The 21,852-nt window shown below is 46.0% G+C and overlaps 1 protein-coding gene across 2 annotated transcripts in view; it reads left to right on the forward strand.

The window, feature by feature from the left end:
* Window positions 1-234: 234 nt before the first annotated feature.
* The window catches only part of mettl21a (methyltransferase 21A, HSPA lysine), a 61,451-nt gene continuing 39,833 nt past the window's right edge, over window positions 235-21,852 (forward strand). The window contains exons 1-4 of one of the 2 annotated variants that reach the window (XM_067988086.1): window positions 241-497; window positions 3,318-3,492; window positions 8,800-8,911; window positions 10,422-11,694. In XM_067988086.1, the coding sequence (XP_067844187.1) occupies window positions 3,346-3,492; window positions 8,800-8,911; window positions 10,422-10,819 (657 nt within the window). In that variant the 5' untranslated portion in view covers window positions 241-497; window positions 3,318-3,345 and the 3' untranslated portion in view covers window positions 10,820-11,694. Of the gene's footprint in view, window positions 498-3,317; window positions 3,493-8,799; window positions 8,912-10,421; window positions 11,695-21,852 lie in introns of those variants that run through there. The other variant, XM_067988087.1, reaches the window with a different exon arrangement.

Raw genomic sequence — 21,852 nt, forward strand, 5'->3', positions numbered from 1 at the left:
CCCTGAAACACCCAGGGAGAGGAAGTCATTGTAGATATAAATCTAACATTTAATTTGACCAAAGAATTAAAAATAAACTTCACAGAGCATGAACTCAGCAGGAGGTGAGAAGAGGGACAGTATCAATGTGAACTAACTACAAACCGAAAGGCCCGCGTCCGGGGGCGGGGGGGGGCAGGTTTGTGGAGCTGAAGAGACGCCCTCCGTAATAAGGGGGAGGGCAGACAGGCTGACTGACTGACTGCGTCCCTCCCCCCGCAGGGCAGACAGGTTGACTGCGTCCCTCCCCCCGCAGGCCTCGCCCTCGGCCTCGGTCTCCTCCTTCAGCGCCTGCCCGGCTCTACTTCTCTCCAGACTGACTGCGTGACTCTGGAAGACCCCCCTCAAGCCCTTTCCCACAACCCCCGTTCGAATCATCTTACCTCGTACAGGCCTTACAGCCTGGGACTCGCAGTACAGCACTCCCGGACCACAGGCCACTCGACTCCCGCCTGAAGGTCTGCACCTCGTACCTGGAGCTGGAGAGTTCTCACTGTTTGAGGGGAGGGGAGGGGAGGGGGGGGGATTTTTCTCTCAGATTTACAATCAAAATGAGCAATATTTCGAATTTAATTGCAGCTGATTTCTTTTAACCAATAATAATAATTACAATTTAATTATTGGGTCCAAATGTGCCCAAAGCTTGAATTTGGTTAAAAAAATATAATGGATTGTTTAATCTATGTGTCATCAGTTTGGATTTTTGTTCAATGTATATAGTTTAATAATAATTTTACTTAGGATAGTTGATCAGAGCTCCTCAAGATTTTTAAAGGGACATCACCTCACAGCATTACTAGTTAACGACACATTATCTTCATGAAAAAAGCATTTAGTGAACCGCTTAGCGTTTGTTAATGAAAGTAAATACACTTCTAATGTTCCTTAAATAAAAACAGCAAATACTGGAAACGCTCAGCAGATCAGGCAGCATCTCTGGAGAAAGAGAAACAGAGTTAACGTTTCAGGTCGATGACCTTTCATCAGAACTGGTCGACGTATTGTGCACGGTTCTGGTCTCCATATTATAAAAAGGATATAGAGGCACTGGAGAAGGTGCAAAAAAATTTCCAAAGATGATACCAGAATTGAGAGGTTATGCTCATCAGGAAAGGCTGAACTGGCTGGGGCACTTTTCTCTAGAAAAGAGAAGGCTGAGAGCTGACCTTTTCGAGGTCTTTTAAAATTATGAAGGGGTTTCTTGGGGCAGTTGCAAAAAAGATGTTTTCACTTGTGGGGGAGACCAAAACAGGGGGCCTTAAATATAATGAAAGGTCATCGACTTGAAACATTAACTCTGTTTCTCTCTCCACAGATGCTGCTTGATCTGCTCAGTGTTTCCAGCATTTTCTGCTTTTGTTTTTATTTCAGATTTCCAGCACGCACAGTATTTTTGCTTTTGCCATAAATATAAGATAGTCACTAATAAATCCAATAGGGAATTCAGGAGAAACCCCTTTACCCAACGAGTGGTACCACATAGAGTAGGAGAGGCAAATAGCATAGATGCATTTAAGGGGAAGCTAGAGGGAGAAAGGAATAGAAGGATATGCTGATAGGGTGAGATGAAGTAGGGAGGGAGGAGGCTCATGTGGAGCATAAACACCAACATAAACCAGTTGAGGCGAATGGCCTGTTTTCATGCTGTTAAATTTGTGTAATGTTAGAGATTAACAGTTTTTAAGCCAGTACACATATAGAGAGCAAGGGGAGTGCAGGGAAAAGATCTGTGATAGAGTGGAGGGCAGGAGTGATTAAATGACGAAAGGGCAGATGGTGCAAGCCAAAAGGGGGTGATAATGGCACAAGTATATAAACAAAAGATTGGTTCAGAGGAGGTGTAGTTGGTTACAGCAGAATAGCAGAGGGTGAGGGAAGCATAGAAAATCTGGCAAAGCAGAGAGGGTTGCTGTGGCCCAGGAATGTGGCGGAAGATTTCCAGCATTCGTGGTATTTGGTTTTGTTCTAATGTTTCTTGTATATACGAACAGATCTTTTGTGGCCTTTCTCGCAATGAAGCAGAGCATATACTGTTTTATAATGAAAGGGGTGTTATCAAACTGAAGGGGAAAGTGTTACAGGAAGTGAGGGTCACTCTTAAAGGAAGTATGCACTATATATAAAAAATGTTAATATATAATTTAGAAGAATAGAGGTACAGTATGTGTTTAAAAATAAGAAATACATCTAGGTTCCTGCCAGAATCAAAATGTATCAGTCCCTTACAATGCCAGAGCTTTCAACTCGCCCTCATTTTTGAACGTATTTTACTGTAACACATTCATCTCATCACTTTGCTGGTTTATTTTGTATCAAACAGAATAGCTGATGGGTTTGTGGCAACCTAAAGCTTGTGGGGCCTGAATCACCAGCAAATTTGGCTCCACCTCACGCCGTCAGCATTTTGCCGAGACTTCATCTCGATGACATCTTTTGCCGGGTTGATTTGGTCAAATAAGCTTGTTGAATAATTAGCATTCATTTGATGTGCAATAATCTGCTTTTCTTTTGAAGTGTTTCTGACGTGGAAAGCAATGAAGGAACCAAAAATAAGTAATATTAAAGGAGTAACATGTTCACCTCAATTTACTTTAGTCTTACCCTTGGCTCACTGGGTAGCACTCTCGTCTCTGAGTCAGAAGATTTGTGGGTTCAAGTCCCACTTCAGAGAATGTGGGTTCAAGTCCCATTTCAAAATCTAGGCTGGTACTTCAGTGTAGTACTGCAGGAGTGCTGCACTGTCGGAGGTGCTGTCTTTCGGATGAGACATTAAACCAAGGCTCGTCTGCCCTCTCAGGTGGATGTAAAAGATCCCATGGTACTATTATGAAGACAAGCAGGGGAGTTCTCCCTGGTGTCCCAATATTTATCTCTCAACCAACATCACTTTAAAAAACAGATTATCTAGTCAGGGTGGTAGAAGTTTGTAACCCTTGCAAACGGCAGTTGATGCTAGCTCAATTGTTAATTTTAAATCTGAGATTGATAGATTTTTGTTAACCAAAGGTTTGGGGCTAAGGCGAGTATATGGAGTTAGGTCACAGATCAACCATGATCTCATTGAATGGGTGAACAGGCTCAAGGGCCTTCTCCCGTTCCTAAGTTATCACATTGCTGTTTGTAGGACCTTGCTGTGCGCAAATTGGCTGCCATACTTCCTACATTACAACAGCGACTAGACTTCAAAAAGTACTTCATAAGGTATCAGGCGCTTTGGGATGTCCTGAGGTTGTGAAAGGCGCTATATAAATGCAAGTCTTTCTTTCGTACTTTTGCAGACTGCATGAAAGTCCGGGCTGGAACATAATGGCTTTACTGCCGTATGATGGGGCTATGATCCCGGAACTCCGGAAATTCCATGAAGCATCAGCAACTTTCCACTTTGCCAAGCGGGACATAGTGATCAGACAGGACTGGAAGCAGCTTGGGGTAGCAGCGGTAGTGTGGGATGCAGTAAGTACCAGACGAGCATCTCGTGGTTTTTTGTGTGCCCGAGGCCTCAGCCAAGGAGGTCTAGTTTGGTATCTTCACATAACAATTTACATTCAAACTTAGCCTTCCCCCAACGTGAAACTGATGTACAAAAATGAAGACTTGAATTTATATAGCACCTTTCATGACCTCCGGACGTCCCAAAGTGCTTCACAGACAATGAAGTACTTTTGAAGTGTAGTCACTGTTGTAATGTAGGAAACGCGGCAGCTAATTTGCGCATAGCAAGATCCCACAAACAGCAATGTGATAATGACCAGATAATCTGTTTTTTAGTGATGATGGTTGAGGGATAAATATTGGCCAGGACACTGGGGAGAATTCCCCTGCTCTTCTTCAAAATAGTGCAGTGGGATCATTTACGTCCACCTGAGAGGGTAGACGGGGCCTCGGTTTAAAGTCTCATCCAAAAGATGGCAGCACTCCCTCAGTACTGTACTGAAGTGTCCAGTGCTCCAGTGTCTGGAGTGGGACTTGAACCCATGCCCTTCTGACTGAGGCAAGAGTGATGTCACTGATACCGTTACATCCCAGGCTTGACTCCCTCTTAGATAAGCCTACAGCTTCCCTCTGTGCCACTCGTTATCCTCCGAAGGACCCTTCGAGGCACCCATCGCTGCTTCCTTACGAGCAACAACCCCGACTGCCCCATCCTACTCTCTCAATGACGTTCTCACCCAGCAGGCCCGCTGGGGGCTAATCTTACCAATGTCCTTCCTGAACTACTCAACCCTCCCAGTGCTGACCCTGTGGACTCTGCCAGCAGAACAGCTATCACCGCCCCTCTCCGCATCTCCCTCCAGAATGTCCGTTCACTTGTGATCAAGGCTGTTGCCATCCATGAGCTTGTTGTGCACAACTGTATCAACATCATAGCCTTGACGGAAACTTGGCTGACAGGTGATGACACCTTCCCCCTTAATGAAGCCTCCCCGCCCGGCTGGACCTTGCCCCACCCAGACCGCTACAGTGATGTTGTGGCCCTTATCACCAAATCACCTTGGTCTGCGCCCCCGACTCCTCTGGCACCTTCTCCTTTGAGCATCTCACCTTGCCTCTCCTTTAAAATCCTCATTCTCTACCTTCTACTCAAGCATCATGCCAAGTTTCTCATCGAAGTGTCTTCACTGCTTTCCTCCCTCAGCCTCTGCAACGAGCGACTTCTCTTCGGTGATTTGAACCTCCATCTCAACTTATCATGTTCTCTCTCCTCTGAGTTCACTTCCCTCCTATCCTCCCTTTATCTTTCCCTCCATATAAACTCTCCTCCCCATATCCACAGCAACCCTCTCGACTTTTCCATCTCACGTGGCCTCTCTACTACCATTGTGTCAGTCACAGATAAGGCCATCTCTGATCACTTCCTTGTATCCTTCTCCACTCACATCCCTCTTCCCCCTCCCAACCCCATTTCCTTCTGTGTCCGGCCTTGGATAAAGCTTTCCTCCAAGTCACTTACAACGGCACTTACAAATTCCCAACTGACTACCCTTTGGCCCTCCATTCACCACAACATTTCTGCAGCTACCGATCTGCTCAATTGTACCCTCACCTCCACCTTTAATGCACTTCCCCATTAAATCATTATTCTCTCCCACCCTGGTCTTTCCCCCTCAGCTCCACTCCTTTAAGTCCAAAGAACACAGACTTGAACGTTTATGGCGGACAACTGGTTTAGCCATTCGTCGCCAGATCTGGCTGGACTACATAAAGCACTATCGGGTCCTGCTCTCCTCTGCCAAAATTGCTCACTATTCCAGGATCATCCTGGAATGCAGGGATAACCCCCGGCTTCTCTTCTCCGCTACAAACCGTCTTCTTAAACCCCTCTTCCCTGCCCCCTCCACCCTCACCTCCAACAATCTCACAAAGATTGAGACCATCCGTTCAGCTGCCTCTGCTGCTTCCCTCCCTTCCCCTAGCTCTCCAAGCCAAACTTCCCCTAAGGTTCCCTCCCCCTGCCCTAGCCCTGAACTTGCATCTTTCTCTCGTTTCTCTCCTATCTCCCCTCATGCCCTCTCCGAGCTCATCTTATCCATGAGACCCACCTCCTGCTCCCTCGACCCTATTCCCACCAAACTGCTGACCATCCAACTTATATTCCTGGCCCCCATGATAGCTGATATTGTTAACGCTTCCTTCTCCTCAGGTACTGACCCCCTCCCCTTCAAATCTGCCCTAATCACCCCCCCCCTCAAAAAAGCCACCACTTGACTCCTCTGTCCTTGCAAACTACCGCTCCAGTTCCAACCTCCCTTTCCTCTCAAGTCCTTGAACGTGTTGTCGCCTCAAAAATCCGTGCCCATTTTTCCCGCAACTCCATGTTTGAATCCCTCCAATCAGGTTTCAGCCCTTGTCACAGCACTGAAATGGCCCTTATAAAAGTCACAAGTGACATCCTATGTGACTGTGACCGTGGTAAACTATCCCTCATCGGCCTTCTCGACCTGTCTGCGACCTTTGACACGGTTGACCACACCAACCTTTTCCAATGCCTCTCCTCCGCCGACCAGCCGGGTGGGACTGCGCTCACCTGGTTCCATTCTTATCTATCCAGTCGTAGCCAGAGAATCACCTACAATGGCTTCTCTTCCCGCTCCCACACCGTTACCTGGACCCTTCCTATTTCTCATCTACATGCTACCCCCTTGACATCGTCCAAAAACACAACGTCGGGTTCCACATGTGTGCTGACACATGCTCTACCTCACCACCACCTCCCTCGACCCCTCTACTGTCTGTGATTTGTCACACTTCTTGTCTGACTGGATGAGCAAAAATTTCCTCCAACTAAATATTGGGAAGACCAAAACCATTGTCTTTGGTATCCGCCACAAACTCCATTCCCTAGCCACCTACTCCATCCATCTCCCTGGCCACTGTCTATGAGGCTGAACCAGATTGTTCGTAACTTTGGCATCGTATTTGACGCTGAGATGTGCTTCCGACCACATATCCGCTTCATCACCAAGTCCACCTACTTCCAACTCCGTAACATTGACTGTCTCCGCCCCGCCTCAGCTCATCTGCTGCTGAAACCCTCACCCGTGCCTTTGTTATCTCTAGACTGGACTATTCAAATGCTCTCCTGGCTGGCCTCCCATCTCCCACCCTCCGTAAACTTGAGCTCATCCAAAACACTGCTGCCCGTATCCTAACTCGCACCGTCCTGTTCGCCCATCGCCCATGTGCTCGCTGACCGACATTGTCTCCCAGTCCGTGAATGCCTCAATTTTAAAATTCTCATCCTTGTTTTCAAATCCCTCCATGGCCTCGCCGCTCCCTATCTCTGAAACCTCTTCCAGCCCTACAACCCACCGAGATCTCTGCGCTCCTCCAATTCTGGCCTCTTGCTCATCCCCGATTTAATCGCTCCACCATTGGCGGCCGTGCCTTCAGCTGCCTAGGCCCTAAGCTTTGGAATTCCCTCCCTAAACCTCTCTACCTCTCTCTCTCCTCCTTTAGGACATTCCTTAAAACCTACCTCTTTGATCAAACTTTTGGACAACTGTCCTAATATTTCCTTATGTGGCTCAATGTCAGATTTTGTTTGATAACGCTCCTGTGAAGTGTCTTGGGATGTTTTACTATGTTAAAGGTGCCGTATAAATGCAAGTTGTTGTTGTTGAAACTCAAGTGTGAATCCATGTTGTAGGAAAGTGCCGTGCCACACCCCCACTATATTTTGGGCCTCACGGTTGCTGCAGTAAACGGGTGGAGAGTAGGTGAGGCTAAGCATAACAGTAACAAAAAATCCAATACCACAATAGCAAGAGGGCCAGAGAAGAGGTGAAAACCATAAAACTGGTTGAAACTTTGGTTTAGCGCAGAATAGTAAAGATTCTGAATGAATACTTCCTCCAAGTATTCACAAGGGAAGACATGAGCAACATGCCCTCTCCAAACAAAAATATCCCAAGTATTATCAATGACTTCATTGAAAACGAGATGGATGTTCTAGACAGGCCAATCGGAGTCAAAACAATGGCATTTATCCCCGAATGCTGAGAGAGACTAGGGAGGAGATTTGTGAGGCACTGACAATCATTGAGGAAATCATTGGTCACTGGGGAAGTACTTGTGGATTGGAAATAGGCGAATGTGATGACCGCATGCAAAAGAAGGGGAGAAAACAGACCCAGCCAACTACATGTTAATTGTATCCATGTGATTTATATCAATTATTGTTAATTGTATTCAGGTGGTGGGTATCAATTGGAGTCTCTCTATTATCCATTTATAGGAGGGAGGGTGCACGGTGTGTAATGGGGATCTCTGAGAATAAAGGCTTGGAAGCAACTGAAGACTAAGCTCTCGTATTCTATCCTTCACCATCTGGCTATCCGACTTTTTACATGACAGACCCATTAGTCTTTCTTTCATTCCATGTAAAATATTGGAATCAATTATCAGGAATAAACTTGAGGATCATGTGTACATCAACATCAACAAACGCCAACATGGATCCAGATGTGGGAGATCCTGCCTGATCAAATTCCTCGACTTCTTTGAGGAAGTGACAGCCTAAACAGATTGTGGGAAGCCATATGATGTGGTGTACCCTGACTTCCAAAAGGTTTTTGATCAAGTTCCACATGAAAGGCTAATAATTCAAGTCAAAGTTGTGGAATTCAGGGAAAACCCTGGGAATGGATAAGAAACGCGCTGATGGATAGGAAACAAATTCCCGTTTGAGGAGGTATGTCGGAGTGGTGAGCCGGGGGGTGCAGGGAGAGGGGATGTACTGAGTGGGGTGTCTCAGGGCTCAGTGCTGGGACCAACACTGTTTCTAATTTACATTACATGACCTGCATTCAGAAACTCAATGCACAGTGGTCAAATCTGCAGATGATACCCAACCAGGAGGGGCAGTGGAATGGGAGGAGGCAACTCAAAAATTAGAGAATGAGTTGGACAAAATGTGCAAAGTGGGCAGAACAATGGCAGATGAAATTTAATGCAGAAAAGTACAAAGTGCTACAAATAGGAAGGAAAAATAGATGATCCACGTGCTCCATATATGGTGTTGAAACAGCTAAGGATGAAGCTGAAAAACATCCAAGAGTCTTACTGGATATTACACTAAACATGTCCAATCAATGCAGGGCAACAATCAACAAAGCCACAATCAACAAACTACACGGCCAAAACGGTAGAATATAAGTCAGAGGAGGTAATCCTTTTAAAAGAAAAATTACAAGACAGTGTATGACCCAACCACTTAAAACACAGTTGAGGCTAAGAGAAGCCCTTCCTTTTGTGTTTCAGGCCATTGTACTTTGCACGTATCTTGAACTGGGAGCGATCCAGCTACGAGACCGCACTGTGATAGAGTTGGGAGCAGGAACCGGATTGGTGGGAATAGTTGCGGCACTGCTCGGTAAGTGCTGGGTTACTCCCACATTACTGAAACCAGTTTGCACTCTCCTGTTATTGCAGGAAGGTGTTCGCGAAACCGTAGGATGCAGCCTCCGTTCTGCCATTTCTGATTTAATCTCAGTCGTGTTGTGGGAAGGCATTGAGTAAAGGCCTAGGGAGTTTGGGGAGGTGGGGGTTAGAATATCATACGGTCAGTGGCATCCACCTATCTCAAGTACATCGCTGCCTGGATACAAAGCTTTGGCCCCTTGGGCTGCGGAGGCTATGAGAAGTGATAAAATGGGAAGGATACAAAAATTTTCAAAATGGTTAGAATGGCCTCCAAGAGGCTGAATTTAAAAAACTGTTCAGCAGATAGTCTGACACCATGGATTTCCTATAGGCAGACTGACTGCTGGCTGGGCGATACTAACAAAGAAAGAAAGAAAGAACTTGTATTTATATAGCACCTTTCAGGACATCCCAAAGCACTTGACAGCTAATGAGTTACTTTTGAAGTGTAGTCACTGTTGTAATGTGGGCAAACACAGCAGCCAATTTGCGCACAGCAAGATCCCACAAACAGTAATGAGATAATCTGTTTGTTTTAGTGATGTTGGTTGAGGGATAAGTGTTGGCCTGGACACAGGGGAGAATTCCCCTGGTGTTCTACTGAAAGAGGACATCTTCATCAAGTACTGCACTCAAGTGTCAGCCTCCTCAATACCGTCTCTTTGACCACGTCACCTTCCCTAACTATCTCCCGACTTGCTGGTTTCATTCCCCTTCTCCCTTCCCCCCACCCCCTTCCATTACCATGAATCAGAATCAGAATACCCAGGTCAGAGGCTGAGTATTCTGCGTCGAGTGACTCACCTCCTGACTCTCCACCACCTACAAGGCACAATTCAGGAGTATGATGGAATACTCTCCACTTGCCTGGATGAGTGCAGCTCCAACAACACTCAAGAAGCTCGACACCATCCAGGGCAAAGACCATTCACCACCTTAAACATACACTCCCTCCACCACCGGCGCACCGTGGCTGCAGTCTGTACCATCCACAGGATGCACTGCAGCAACTCATCATGGCTTCTTCAACACCACCTCCCAAACCCGTGACCTCCACCACCTAGAAGGGTAAGGGCAGCAGGTGCATGGAAACTTGGACCTATATCTTTCCTTCATTGTCGCTGGGTCAAAATCCTGGAACTCCCTACCTAACAGCACTGTGGGAGAACCATCACCACACGGACTGCAGCGGTTCAAGAAGGCGGCTCACCACCACCTTCTCAAGGGCAATTAGGGATGGGCAATAAATGCCGGCCTTGCCAGCGACGTCCACATCCCGAGAATGAATAAATAAAAGAAAATCTCCTTGGGACATTTTGCTACGTTAGCGGCGCTGTATAAATGCAAGCTGTTATGTTGGTGATATTTACCTCTGGGAGAAAAAGTGTTAAATCCCTCACCCATCACCAGAAACAAAATATTTTAACACAGTATTGTCTCCGTGTTGACCTTTTAAACAGGTGCCGATGTGACACTCACTGACAGGGAAGTGGCCTTACAGTTCCTAGAGTCCAATCTCCGAGAAAACATCCCTCCCGACCAGCGGACCAGGGCACGGGTCAGGGAGCTGAGCTGGGGGGTGAACCTGCGGCAGTTCAACCCGGGCAGCTATGACGTGGTCTTGGGGGCGGACATAGTTTACCTGGAGGAGACCTTCCCGGATCTGCTGGAAACTTTGGAACACCTCAGCTCCGAGCGCACTACGATCCTGCTGTCTTGCCGCATCCGGTACGAGCGGGACCAGAACTTCCTGAAGATGCTCGGGAGTCGGTTCAGGGTGGAAAGGGTCCATTACGACGCCAAGAAAGATGTTCACGTTTATAAGGCGCAGAAAAGAACGGTGAGAGAAGATCTCTAAGGAAGTGAAAGACATTCTAAACAGAATGTAACTACTTTTTACATCTACATAGGAACAGGAGGGGGCCATTCAGCTCCTCGAGCGTGTTCCGCCCTTCAATTAGATCATGGCTGATCTGTATCAACTCCATTTACCTGCCTTGGTTCCTTAACCCTTAAAACCCTTACCCAACAAAAATCTATCAATCTGAGTTTTGAAATTTTCAATTGACCCCCAACCTCATCTTTTTGGGGAGAGAGTTCCAGATTTCCACTACCCTTTGTGTGAAGAAGTGCTTCCTGACATCACCCCTGAGCGGCCTGACTCTAATTTTAAGGTTATGCCCCCTTGTTCTGGATTCCCCCACCTGAGGAAATAGGGTAGATGGAGAGAAACTATCAAATCCTTGAATCATCTTAAATACCCTCAATTAGATCACCCCTTAATCTTTTATTCTCGAGGGAATACAGGCCTAGTCTATGCAACCTGGCCTCAGTTTTCAGCCCCAGTATCATTTTGCGCTGCACCTCCTCCAAGGTCAGTATATCTTTCCTGAGGTGCGGTGCCCAGAACTGAATGCAATACTCCAGATGGGGTCTAACCAGAGCGCTGTACAATTTTAACATAACTTCTACCCCTTTGTATTCCAGCCCCCTTGAGGTAAAGGTCAACATTCCATTAGCTTTTAAAATTTTTTGTACCTGTCCACTTTAGTGATTTCTGTACTTGGGGCCCCCCTCTCTCTGCTCCTCCACAGTTCCTAAGCTTCTCGTCATTTAGAAAACACTCTAATCGATCTTTCTTAGTTCCAAAGTGGGTGACCTCACTCTTCCGAGATCTAGTCCCAGCACTTGTGTCTGTGTCCAAATCTGATAAAGAAGTAGTTGTGTTCAAGATGATGGTCTACCTGTGTGGATCTGTTTTTAACTACATGCTTATTTCATCTGCAGGAGATGTTAACTGTGGCTCAGTCGGTAGCACCCTCGCCTCTGAATCAGAAGGTTGTGGGTTCAAATCCCACTCCAGAGACCTGAGCACATAATTTAGGCTGACACCCCAATGCAGTACCAAGGGTGCACTGTCGGAGGTGCCAACTTTTGGATGGGCCCCATCTGCCCTCTCGGGTGGATGTAAAAGATCCCATGGCATTATTCGAAGAGGAGCAGGGGAGTTCTCCCAGCTGTCCTGGCCAATATTTATTCCTCAATCAACATCACTCTAACAGGTTATCTGGTCATTATCACATTGCTGTTTGTGGGACCTTGTGCTCAAATTGGTTGCTGCATTTCCTACATCGTAACAGTGACTACAATTCAGAAGTGCTTCATTGGCTGTGAAGCGCTTTGGAATGTCCTGAGGATGTGATACAAATGCAAGTCTTCCAGGCAAAACTGTAATTTCTACCGCTGCTGTGTTTTGTTTGGCATCATAGCAACCGCCACTGAGTACTCCTGGTCGGCAAGTGGAGAAAAATCAGCCAAGGGGCCCATTCTAACTGCTTCACAATGACACATGTTGAAAAGTGCATGTGTTGGGCAAAGACAAGACTATGTTCAGTTATGATACCTCCATGATTGACTGTTCAAATCCCTCCATGGCCTCGTCCCTCCCTATCTCTGTAACCTCCTCCTGCCCTACAACCCTCCCAGACTCTGCGTTCCTCCAATTCTGGTCTCTTGCGCATCCCCGATCTCCATTGCCCCACCGTTGGCGGCTGTGCCTTCAGCTATCTGGGCCCTAAGCTCTGGAATTCCCCCCCTAAACCTCTCCGCCTCTTTTCCCTCTCTCTCCCACCTTTAAGACGCTCCTTAAAACCTACTTCTTTGACCAAGCTTTTGTTCACCTGTCCAAATATCTCCTTATGTGGCTCAGTGTGAAATTTTTGTCTGATAATGCTCCTGTGGAACACATTGGGATGTTTCGCTAAGTTAAAGGTGCTATATAAATGCAAGTTATTGTTGTTTTAGCATACTGGGATTATATATGAAGGACGCATACTTGTATGAGATGGCAAAGGTTGGTTACTGCTCGTGGATCTATACCCCAGCAAGACTCGGCACCTTCAGGAAATAGGAGGGCAGAAAATTGGAACAAAAAAAATCATTGAAAAGCAAGTTTCTATTTAAAATGTCACTGTATTGGGGGGTGGGGGTGGGAGGAAGTTAAGAATAAAGGAATTGCCACGCTGCACTTTATGCCTTGCTGCCTCGTTCATTTTCATTTGTGAGATGTCTGAGCAATTTGTGCAGAGTGCTGTGACCGACAGTTTAAATAACGGAACCAATCAAGGATGATTGTCACAAAGAGTCTCCACCATCCATTCTCCGCGCTCCGTGACCGGCACAAACACCCCTAAATCCCAGAGCAATCAAGGCTGGAACAAAATATTTACCCAAGTATTTCTTTTCTAAGCTCTGCATAACGCTTATAATTGAGTCTTGAATTAAGTAAGAAACCTGACCACTTAACTATTAATTATCCAGCTGAAATTTCACTTTCACTGCATTAGATTTTTATGACACGTGTGTGTGTGTGTGTGTTTGATGTAATAGGCTGATCCCTAAGAACAAACTATTAGCTAGAAAACACTAATACCGTAACACTCGCTTATCTTAAGCTTTGAATATTCCACATTGTTATATATTTCCAGCATCCCATCTGTTTAAATAAATAGATGACACAGCTGCTTACATAAGTCTGTCCATATGGACGATCGCTGTTTTCAAATTTTCAGTATAAACAAAAAAAGGTAGGTGCTGTAACCATTTAAAATACAAATTAAGAGTCTATTTTCTGTGCCTCACCCTCTGTCACTTGTGCTGTATCTGCCTCTTTCCCTCCCTCGCTCATTCACACATTGTATTTGTCTCTCTCTGCTCTTCTGTCTCTGAGTTTCTCAACCTCCCTGAGTGAGAAAAAGCTAAGTACATGAAAATAGGTCTGTCAAATCTTAAAGGGGCTCTAAAGCTTAAGCTTTTGCTCATTTTACAGACATGTAGAAAAACAAATGTGTAATTCCTGTAAGAGGCTAAGGGAAGACATGTTTTGCGTTGTGTCCAATTACCTGAATCATACTGGTGCATTCTGGGAGGCTGCTCCACAGTGCAAACACTCAGACCGTAGTATGCTGGGAATTTAGGTGTCAGCCGTGCCTCAGTGATAGCACTCGTGCCTCTGAGTCAGAAGATTGTGGATTCAAGCCCTGTTCCAGAGACTGCAAGCAAGTAATCTAGGCTGACACTTCCATTGCAGTACTGAGGGAGTTCTGCACTGCTGGAGGTGGTGTCTTTGGGATGAGACATGTCTTTGGGATGAGGCCCTGTCTGCCCTCTTAGGTGGATCCTGTGGTACTATTTTGAAGAGGAGCAGGGGAGATCTCCCTGGTGTCCTGGCCAATCCCACAACCAACATCACAAAAAAAATCAGATGATCTGGTCATTATCACATTGCTGTTTGTGAGACCTTGTTATGTGCAAATTGTCTGCTGCGTTTCTTACATTACAGCAGTGACTACACTTCAAAAAGTACTTCATTGGCTGTAAACGGCTTTGGGATACCCTGAGTTTGTGAAAAGACGCTATATAAATGCAACTTCTTTGGGAAGAAGGGAAAATCTCCACAACTTAAAGCTGCCAATTTTCTGAACATTCAGTTGCTCCGCAATGTACTTGAGCCCCTCACTTTTATGAAAGCCTATAATAGATGAAGTAATTGAGACAGAGCTGGGAGTCTACTGGCCTGCCAGAACCAATTGGTCAAACGATTTACTACAATAAGAATATTTGTGAGTCAGTGCGTCGCGGTACAATGCACAGCCCCCTGTGAATACAAAATGTTGGCTTTGCATACACCGAGGGATTCCATAGCAGCACTTCACCTATTAATGTTGCCATTTCATCTGGTTATCCTCAACTAATCTTCTGTTTCAAAGCAGTAACATTTTAACGCTACATTAACAAGTGCAAGATATACACATTATCCAAAAAGCCTGAATTTGTGGTTGTCAAGGTGACAATATTCCTGCTTTCCTATTTGGTCTCCCCGAGTGCCAGTAAAATATCAGTTGAGGTGGCACGCTCACCTCTGAGTCAGGACGTCGTGGGTTCAAGTCCCCCTCCAGAGATTTGAGCACAATATCTAGGCTGACATTAAGGTGCAATACTGAGGGAGCGCTACACAATCGGAGGTGCTGCCTTTCGGATGAAGCGTTAAACCGAGGCCCCGTCTGCCCTCTCAGGTGGACGTAAAAGATCCCATGGCACTATTTCGAAGAGCAATGGAGTTCTCCCTGGTGTCCTGGCCAATATTTATCCCTCAAACATTAAAATCTGATGATCTGGTCATTATCACATTGCTGTTTATGGGATCTTGCTGTGTGTAATTTGGCTGCAGCGTTTCCCACATTACAACACTTCAAAATCACTCCATTGGCTGCAAAGCGCTTTGGGACATTCTGATAAATGCAAGTCTTTGTTATATTTTGCTACAGGTGTTGTCACTATTAAAAAGTACAACAGCACCATCTGCTAGTATGGAAATGGCACTACACAATACAAAATTCCTGGTTTTCTTTTTCTGCTTGCTTTGATTGTTTTTTTGACGGATTAGAAATCCACAAGTACTGGTTGCCTGTGGGCAAATGGCCACTGTTCCTGTAATAAAAACAGAAAACGCTGGAATTACTCAGCGAGTCAGGCAGCATCTGTGCAGAGAGAAACAGAATTAACCTTTCAGTTCAATGACCTTTCGCCAGAACTGGAATAAGTAAAGATTTAACAATTTTTAAGCAATACAGAGCCTGAGAAAGGGGTCGGGGGGATGGGGGGAGTGAGGAGAGGAAAGAACAAAAGGGAAGGTCTGTGATAGGATGGAGGGCAGGAGTGATTAAATAACAAAAGGGATGATGATGTAAGGCAAGGAGGATGGTAATGGAACAGGTTTAGAAACAAAAGTTGGGTCTAGAGGAGCTGCAAATGGCAACAGCAGAACCATTACCAGCACCTGCTGTCCGAAAAAATAGGAGCAGTGGTTATGATCTGAAGTTATTGAAATCAGTGTTGAGTCTGTAAGGTTGTAAAGTGCCTAAACGAAAGATGAGGTGCTGTTCCTTGAGCTTACGTTGAGCTTCACTGGAACAGTGTAAGAGGCCGAGGTCGGAGTGGGAGTGGAACGGAGAATTAAAATGGCAAGTGACCCGCAGGTCAGGGTCACGCTTGTGGACAGAGTGGAGGTGTTCAGCAAAGCGATCATCCAATCTGTGCCTGGTCTCCCCAATGTAGAGGAGACGGCATTGTGAGCAAGAATACAGTATATACTAAATTGAAAGAAGCACAAGTAAATCGCTGTTTCACCTGGAAGGAGTGTTTGGGGCCCTGGACGGTGGGAAGGGAGGAGGTGAAAGGGCAGGTGTTGCACCTCCTGCACTCGCACGGGAAGGAGCTGTGGGAAGGGGAGCGGGTGTTGGGAGTGATGGAAGAAAGGACCAGGGTGTCGTGGAGGGAAAGGTCCCTTTGGAATGTTGAAAGGGGAGGGGAGGGGAAGAATTGTTTGGTGTGGGATTGCGCTGGAGGTGGTGGAAATGTGGAGGCTGGTGGGGTGAAAGATGAGGACAAGGTGGACCCTATCATTGTTCTGGGAAGGAGGGGAAGGGGTGAGGGCAGAAGTGCAGGAAATGGGACGGACACAGTCGAGGGCCCTGTCAACTACAGTGGAGGGGAATCCTTGGTTGAGGAAAAAGGAAGACATATCAGAAGCACTGGTGTGAAAGGTGGCAGTGTCAGAATAGATGCGACGGAGACGGAGAAACTGGGAGAATGGAATAGAGTCTTTCCAGAAAGTGGGGTGGGAGGAAATGTAATCAAGGTAGCTGTGGGAGTCAGTGGGCTTATAATAGATATTGGCTGACAGCTTATACCCAGAAATGGAGATAGAGATGTCGAGGAAGGGAAGAGTTGGAGATGGACCATGTGAAGGCGAGTGAAGGTGTAAATTGGAAGCAAAGTTGATGAAATTTTCCAGTTCGGGGCGAGAGCAGGAAAGGGCACCCCAATATAGTTATCAATATGCCGGACAAAGAGGTGAGGGAGGGGACCTGGGTAGGACTGGATCAAAAAGTGTTCCACAAATCCCACGAAAAGGCAGGCATAGCTAGGTCACATACGGGTTTCCATAGCGACACCTTTATTTGGAGGAAGTGAGTGGAGTCAAAGAAGTTGTTCAATGTAAGAACAAGTTCAGCCAGGCAGAGGTGGGCAGTGGTGGATGGGGACTTGTTGGGCCTCCATTCAAGGAAAAAAACAGAGGGCCCGCAGGCCATTCTGGTGGGGGATGGAGGTGTAGAGGGACTGGACATCCATGGTGAAAAGGAGACAGTTGGGGCCGGGAAACTGGAAACTGTTGCAGATGTAGGTCGGAAGAGACTGGACAAGGGGAGAATCAAGGAGAGAGTCGAGATAGGAAGAAATAAGTTTCGTGAGGCAAGAACAGGCTGAAACAATGGGTCTACTGGGGGCAGTCCTGTTTGTGGATCTTGGAAAGGAGGTGGATGTGAGCTGTGCGGGCTTGGGGGTCTATGAGGTTGGAAGGCCGTTAGGGGGAAGATCTCCAGAGGAGATGAGGTCAGTGACGTGCTGGGAAACAAATGGCTTAATGTTCAGCGGTGGGGTCATGGACCAGGGGGAGGTAGGAAGAGTCGGAGAGTTGGCATTTAGCTTCCTGTGTAAGCATCGACAATAAATATTCGGCCGCATTGGGTTGGGGGGTTGGTGGTGGAAGGGTGGAGAGAAGAAGAGGCATCAGAGCCAATTCTGAGCCCATCCCCACCCAGCTCCCATGCAGGCAGCATTTATGAGATTGATGGACCCCAGCTGATTTCACCCCTTCCCTAACCCAGGGGACTGAGGCCAATTGTGATGTCCAGCTGGTGCGGAGAGTGATCAACTCTTAGTTGCCAGGGGCTGGAATACAAAGGGGTGGAAGTCATGCTTCTGTTGTATAAAGCTCTGGTACTGCATCAGTTTTGGGCACTGCACCTCAGGAAGGGCTTGGCAGTGGTGCAGTGCAGATTCAGCAGAATGACACCAATGCTAAAAGGGTTAAATTATGAGGACAGGTTGCATAGACTAGGCATGTATTCCCTTGAGTGTAGAAGATTAAGGGGTGATCTAATTGAGGTGTTTAAGATAATTAAAGGATTTGATAGAGTAGGTAGAGAGAAACTATTTGCTTTGGTGGGGGGGGGGGGTCCAGAACAAGGGGACAGAATCTTAAAATTAGAGCTAGGCCATTCAGGGGTGATGTCAGGAAGCACTTCTTCACACAAAGGGTAGTGGAAATCTGGAACTCTCTCCCCCAAAAAGTTGTTGAGGCTGGGGGTCAATTGAAAATTTCAAAACTCAGATTGATAGATTTTTGTCAGGTAAGGGTATTAAGGGTTACGGAACCAAAGCGGTAAATGGAGTTAAGATACAGATCAGCCATGATCTAATTGAAGGGCGGAGCAGGCTCGAGGGGCTGAATGGTCGACTCCTGTTCCTGTGTTCCTTAGAATGGACTTACAAGCAGAATGGCAGAGGCGAAAACCCCTGGAATCTTTTTAAAAAAACACACAACTAGTTCCCACTCCAGAGACTTGAGCACTAAATTTAGGCTGGCACTTCAGTGCAGTACTGAAGGAGTTCTGCCCGGTTGGAAGTGCCGTCCTTCGGATGAGACGTTAAAGTGACATACACCTTTCAATTGTAAACAATTTTACAACACCAAGTTATAGTCCAGCAATTTTATTTGAAATTCACAAGCTTTCGGAGGCTTCCTCCTTCCTCGGGTGAATGTTGTGGAAATGAAATCCTCGAACCTTTCGCATTTATAAATCACAGAACAATACTTGGTGATTACAGACAGTCTTTTCAACTGCCCGTTGCCAAGGTAATCAGTGTGCAGACAGACAGGTGTTACCTACAAGGTCTCCGAATATACAAACCACCAAAAAAAGAGGCAGAAACATCGAAAAGACAGCAAATGACCCGTTGTATTAAAAACAGATAACATTTGTTCGCTGGTGGGGTAACGTGTAGCATGACATGAACCCAAGATCCCGGTTGAGGCCGTCCTCATGGGTGCGGAACTTGGCTATCAATTTCTGCTCGACGATTTTGCGTTGTCGTGCGTCTCGAAGGCCGCCTTGGAGTACGCTTACCCGAAGGTCGGTGGCTGAATGTCCTTGACTGCAACGGGTCATTTGCTGTCTTTTCGATGTTTCTGCCTCTCTCTGTTTTTTTTTTGGTGGTTTGTATATTCGGAGACCTTGTAGGTAACACCTGTCTGTCTGAACACTGATTGCCTTGGCAACGGGCAGTTGAAAAGACTGTCTGTAATCACCAAGTATTGTTCTGTGATTTATAAATGCGAAAGGTTCGAGGATTTCATTTCCACAACATTCACCTGAGGAAGGAGGAAGCCTCCGAAAGCTTGTGAATTTCAAATAAAATTGCTGGACTATAACTTGGTGTTGTAAAATTGTTTACAATTGTCAACCCCAGTCCATCACCGGCATCTCCACATCATCACATACACCTCTCAGGCAGACGTATAAGGTCCCATGGCACTATTTCGAAGAAGAGCATGGGAGTTCTCCCCGGTGTCCTGGCCAATATTTATCCCTCAACTAACATTACAAAAATAGATTAGTCATGCATTTAGCTTAACTGCTATATGTGGGGCCTTTCAGAGCACAAACTGGCTCCACTTCATAACAAGTGACTGCACTTCAAAAATAATCTGTTGGCTGTGAAGCACTTTGCGTCTTTCACATCCTCAGGCTGTCGCAAAGTACATGCAAGTTTGTTCTTTCTTTGGGAGGGAGCAGGTTCACAGCATTACATTGGGCTCATTGGGCCAGTGGGGCAGCTAGTGAATGTACTGGTATATTTCTAATTACACCAATTGCCTTACATTGCTTTGGGGGGGGGGGGGGGGGAGGGGGAGGTTAAAACACTTACATTTCACACCTGTACACCAATGTATTTGCCAGCCCCTCTGATGGCCAAATGGATCAAAGGTACTGCCTGATGTAATACCAAGTCCATTAGTTAACTATCTCAGGCAAGGTAAACCAGATGCAACTCAAGAAATTTAGCAAAATAATGATACAATTAACAGGAAACAGAGCAGCAAAGACAACTACGCAAAAATGTCAGAACTCTGTGCAGCTGAGACCTCCTACATCCCAACAATCTGTGAGAATCAAACTTCAATCCCTGTTTAACCGTGAACGTCTTTGCCATTGCTTGTTACTTGTTACATTTTGTAAGACGAGTTTCTGTGGTGATAATTAATGTGTACGGAATTGTATTGGCCGCATTGGTGGTGAGGGGAGTATATAAAATGTGTGGTTTGGCTCTTCTAACTTTCTTTTCTGAAGGCCAGCTCGGTGGGTCTGGCACAAAACAATTGCAAATGGAAAAGAAAATTTTAAAAAACTTTTTGTTTTAGTATCAGCCAATACCTGGAACAAACAACAATGACGTTTCCCTTGAATGAAAATACCTCTTATTAGAACAAAAACTTAACTTGCAGAAGGAAAGATACTGTGCATTTATACCATGTGGGTGGTGAGGGAATTTCTTTCCTGTCCGCCCTTCTCATAGTAACACGGCAGGACTTCCAAACCACATCATGACAAGCCACATCATAGGACGTCCTCATGTGTGACACCTATCAGAACCAGATTCAATTCTCTCCCACACCTAATTTTATTTTAGTAAATTTTGCCCATCACGTATATACAAGTCTCCATGACCTCCCCCTCCCTATCTCTGTAACCTCCTCCAGTCCTACAACCCTCCATGAGCTCTGCGCTCAAGTTCTGGCCTCTTGTGCATCCCCGATTTTCATCGCTCCACCATTGGCGGCCGTGCCTTCAGCTGTCCAGCCCCGAAACTCTGAAATTACCTCCTTAAACCTCTCCGCCTCTCTCCTCCTTTAAGACGCTCCTTAAAACCTACCTCTTTGACCAAGCTTTTGGTCACCTGTCCTAATAGCTCCTTATGTGGCTCGGTGACAAATTTTGTCTGATTATGCTCCTGTGAAGGGTCTTGGGACATTTTAATACGTTAAATGGAAGTTGTTTTTCATATAAGTACAAGACTGGTCAGTCAGCAGTGAGGATCGATTTGTGTTGGCTCTGTAAATCGCTCACTCCCGTGAGACTCATGAGTCATTAAAACTGATGTCACTGGGCGCTCCATTGCTTGGTGAGTTGGCGTGGTTGGTTGGGTATCCTGCACTTGCATACGTCAAGGCCGGCACCTTGATTGACGCACGTTTTATTCCGCAACTCCTCGAACTTACTGTCATGGTCCTTGTAAAACTGGAAAACGGCACGGGAGTTGCAGACTGTAAGTAACCATAGCCATAACTCAGAGGGTAGCACTCTCGCCTTGGAGTTAGAAGTTTGTGGGTTCAAGTCCCACTCCAAAGACTTAAGCACATAATCCAGGCTGACACTCCCAGTGCAGTACCAAGGGAGTGCTGCACTGTTGGAGGTGCCGTCTTTCAAAAAAGGCATTAAAAAAATGTTATGTCCTGACGTGGGCATAAAAGGTCCCATGGTACTATTTCAAAAAAGAGCAAGGGAGGTGCTCCTGGCCAATATTTATTCCTCAACCAAATTATCTGGTCATTATCACATTACTGTTTGTGGGACCTTGCTGTGTTTTCCTACATAACAACAGAGACTACACTTCAAAAATTACACTGTTGACTGTAGAGTGCTTTGGGACTTCCTGAGGTTGTGAAAGGTGCTTTATAAATGCAAGTCTTACTTTTATCCACCATCTTCTCTGTTTGCAGAACTTTCTGAAGCTGGCACAGCTAATATTAGATACAGCAGAAAAAACGCAAATAGTTTTCTTTTAACAGAAACTACAGTAACGTTGTAGGTAGTTTCTGTGCAACGTTCTAAGACCGGGTAGAACTGATGGTTTTTTTCCGTGGGTGGAGTAGAGTTGAGGAATGAAAGTGCTGAATAATGGCAACACCCTCTTTTGCAACCAGTG

The sequence above is a fragment of the Heptranchias perlo genome, chromosome 7 (genome assembly GCF_035084215.1).
Source record: "Heptranchias perlo isolate sHepPer1 chromosome 7, sHepPer1.hap1, whole genome shotgun sequence".
Lineage (NCBI taxonomy): Eukaryota > Metazoa > Chordata > Chondrichthyes > Hexanchiformes > Hexanchidae > Heptranchias > Heptranchias perlo.